Source organism: Penaeus vannamei, chromosome 23 (genome assembly GCF_042767895.1).
Source record: "Penaeus vannamei isolate JL-2024 chromosome 23, ASM4276789v1, whole genome shotgun sequence".
Classification (NCBI taxonomy): Eukaryota; Metazoa; Arthropoda; class Malacostraca; order Decapoda; family Penaeidae; genus Penaeus; species Penaeus vannamei.
Genome location: NC_091571.1, coordinates 24136146 through 24138645, shown reverse-complemented (window position 1 = coordinate 24138645; position 2500 = coordinate 24136146). Strand labels below are relative to the sequence as shown.

The 2500-nt window shown below is 41.8% G+C and overlaps 1 protein-coding gene across 2 annotated transcripts in view; it reads right to left on the bottom strand.

Annotated features, from left to right (window-relative positions):
• Nucleotides 1-2500, bottom strand: part of LOC113810264 (ADP ribosylation factor-like 1) — a 24736-nt gene that overhangs the window by 14330 nt on the left and 7906 nt on the right. For both annotated transcript variants that reach the window (XM_027361977.2, XM_027361985.2), the window contains exon 2: nt 1-131. This exon is cut by the window's left edge and continues 86 nt beyond it. In XM_027361977.2, coding sequence (XP_027217778.1) covers nt 1-131 — 131 coding nt within the window. The remainder of the gene's footprint in view (nt 132-2500) is intronic.

The following is a 2500-nucleotide window of genomic DNA, read 5'->3' as shown; positions in this document are numbered from 1 at the left end:
AATTGTGGTCACAACTTCACCCACTTGCAAACGGTACAAAATTGTTGTCTTGCCAGCTCCATCCAATCCAAGAATGAGAATACGCATCTCTCGAGAGCCAATCAGGCTTCGAAAGTAACTGAGGAGGGCCCCTGTTGAGACATTAACATCATCACTATCATAAAGAAAATCCGTACATGGAAAAACTCGTTCAACTTATCTTTTCGCATAAAGTACTTAATTATCTATATCTGTAAATAGTGCATCCCTATCTTAACATCTATATCATCTTCTGTGAAACAGAACTTCATGCAATACTATTTCATGCAACTTACAGAATGCTGTAATGCACCTGTATTAACAAACCAGTTTTGCAATTTATTACATGATAGCACTTATGGAAGAAAGTTAAAATGATATATGTACAAAAAGCATAAGAGAAATGAGAGTCAATATTGGATACTGTGGAAGTTTATATGGATGGATATTAGATAGGGGATAACTCAATGTACATTAACCCCTTGGAACCAGGTGATGGAACTTCACATCATGAAATGATCTGGTTTAGGGCAGGATAACAGGAATACACCATCATGAAAAAATTAGCTGAAAGATAGGGTGACAAGAACATGTCACAGATATTACTCCCTTGTGACATATTATTCCCTTGTGTGTGCACAAAGCTCTTTGGATTAGACACAGTGGGCCTTGTGGAAGGGGACCTTGCATTATTTCCAACCCACTGTAACTGACATGCAGGGTTTGTTATAGGAAACTAAATAAAACAATGACACAAATACCACAGCTACTTAATGGTATTTATATCACACAGCGTTGTAGACTACTTAGAGATATAATATAGAGTTAGCTCTACACACATATAGATGTGCATACATTTGCATGTGTGCGCGCATATCCATATACATATATCTGTCTATATATATGTACATATCTATCTATATCTATATATATATGTATATATATGTACATTTATATGTGTGTGTGTGTGTGTGTGTGTGTGTGTGTGTGTGTGTGTGTGTGTGTGTGTGTGTGTGTGTGTGTGTGTGTGTGTGTGTGTGTGTGTGTGTGTGTTTGTGTGTGTGTTTGTGTGTGTGTTTGTGTGTGTGTGTGTGTGTGTGTGTGTGTGTGTATGTGTGTGTGTGTGTGTGTGTGTGTGTGTGTGTGTGTGTGTGTGTGTGTTTGTGTGTGTGTGTGTGTACATATATGTATATGTACATTTGTATACGTGTAAATGTTTACATTTGTATACGTGTAAATGTTTACATTTGTATACGTATATATATGTACATTTATGCATGTATGCATATATCTATATATGTATCAACATCATGTTCGTGGAGTTAAGGCCGATGGGGGCGCATAGCCACATCCATTCTTTGCTTGTACCTGCGAGGATCCCTCATGGCAAGCCGCCAGGCAAGGACTTGGCCTATCTCAAGCTCCTCACAACAGGTTCAATCGATCTGCCCAAGCCACGACTTCCTAGGTCGTCTAACAGGCTTCCTCCACCCAGGACTGCCTCAAACAGAGACAACCTGGTGGACATATATAGCCTGAGTTGGTGATCACGGATTGTGCAGGTAATATGTCCTGTGCCAGTCTCATGGTGCAACCATTGGTTTGATACGTGATCCTGTAAATAGTACCCCACGATCTGGCACAAGGACCTATTACAAAAGGCATCAAGACGTGACTCTAAGGCGCAAGGTAACGTCCAGGTTTCACTACCGTATAGCAAAACTGGCATTATTAGGGCCTTGAAGATGCATAGCTTGGTCTTTCTGCACAGGTACCGGAATCTCCAAATACTCTTGTTGAGAGTTCATGACCCCTGCTGCCATGCCAATCCATCTGCTGACTTCCTGGTCTGACAGCCCAGAGTTATGAACTACACTACCATGGTATGCAAAGCTCTCTGTGACTTCAATGTCCTCACAGCAAGCATGTACCAACTGAACAGGTTCTCCTACCAAGTCCCCAAAGTCCTGGATCTTGGTCTTGGTCCAGGAAACCTCTAGACCCAAGGGCTTCGCTTCATCACTAAATGCATCAAGAGCCACCACTAAGGATTCCAAAGAGTCAGACAGAATAGCAACATCATCTGTAAAGTCAAGGACAGTAACCTTGATACTGCCCTGAGTTGCTTCACTATGACTTTAAACAGTAGCTCTGCCCATGCAAGTGTTGAAAAGTGTTGGTGCAAGGACACAGCTTTGCCTCACTCCTGAACTAACAGGAAAAAAGCTCAACAGGCCACCACCACACTTCACAGCAATTTCAGTACCAGTATACAGACTTGCTATTAGTCCAATAATCCTTGTTGGAATTCCTCTCAGTCTCAAGATCTCCCAGAGTGATTCCCAATGCACCATATCAAACGCCTTCTTGAGGGCAATGTAGGCTGCATGCAGCCTATGCCCGTACTCATGACAGCGCTTTCCAATGACTCGAAGCACAAAGATACAGTCTATTGTGGACTTACCAGAAGTGAATCCAGATT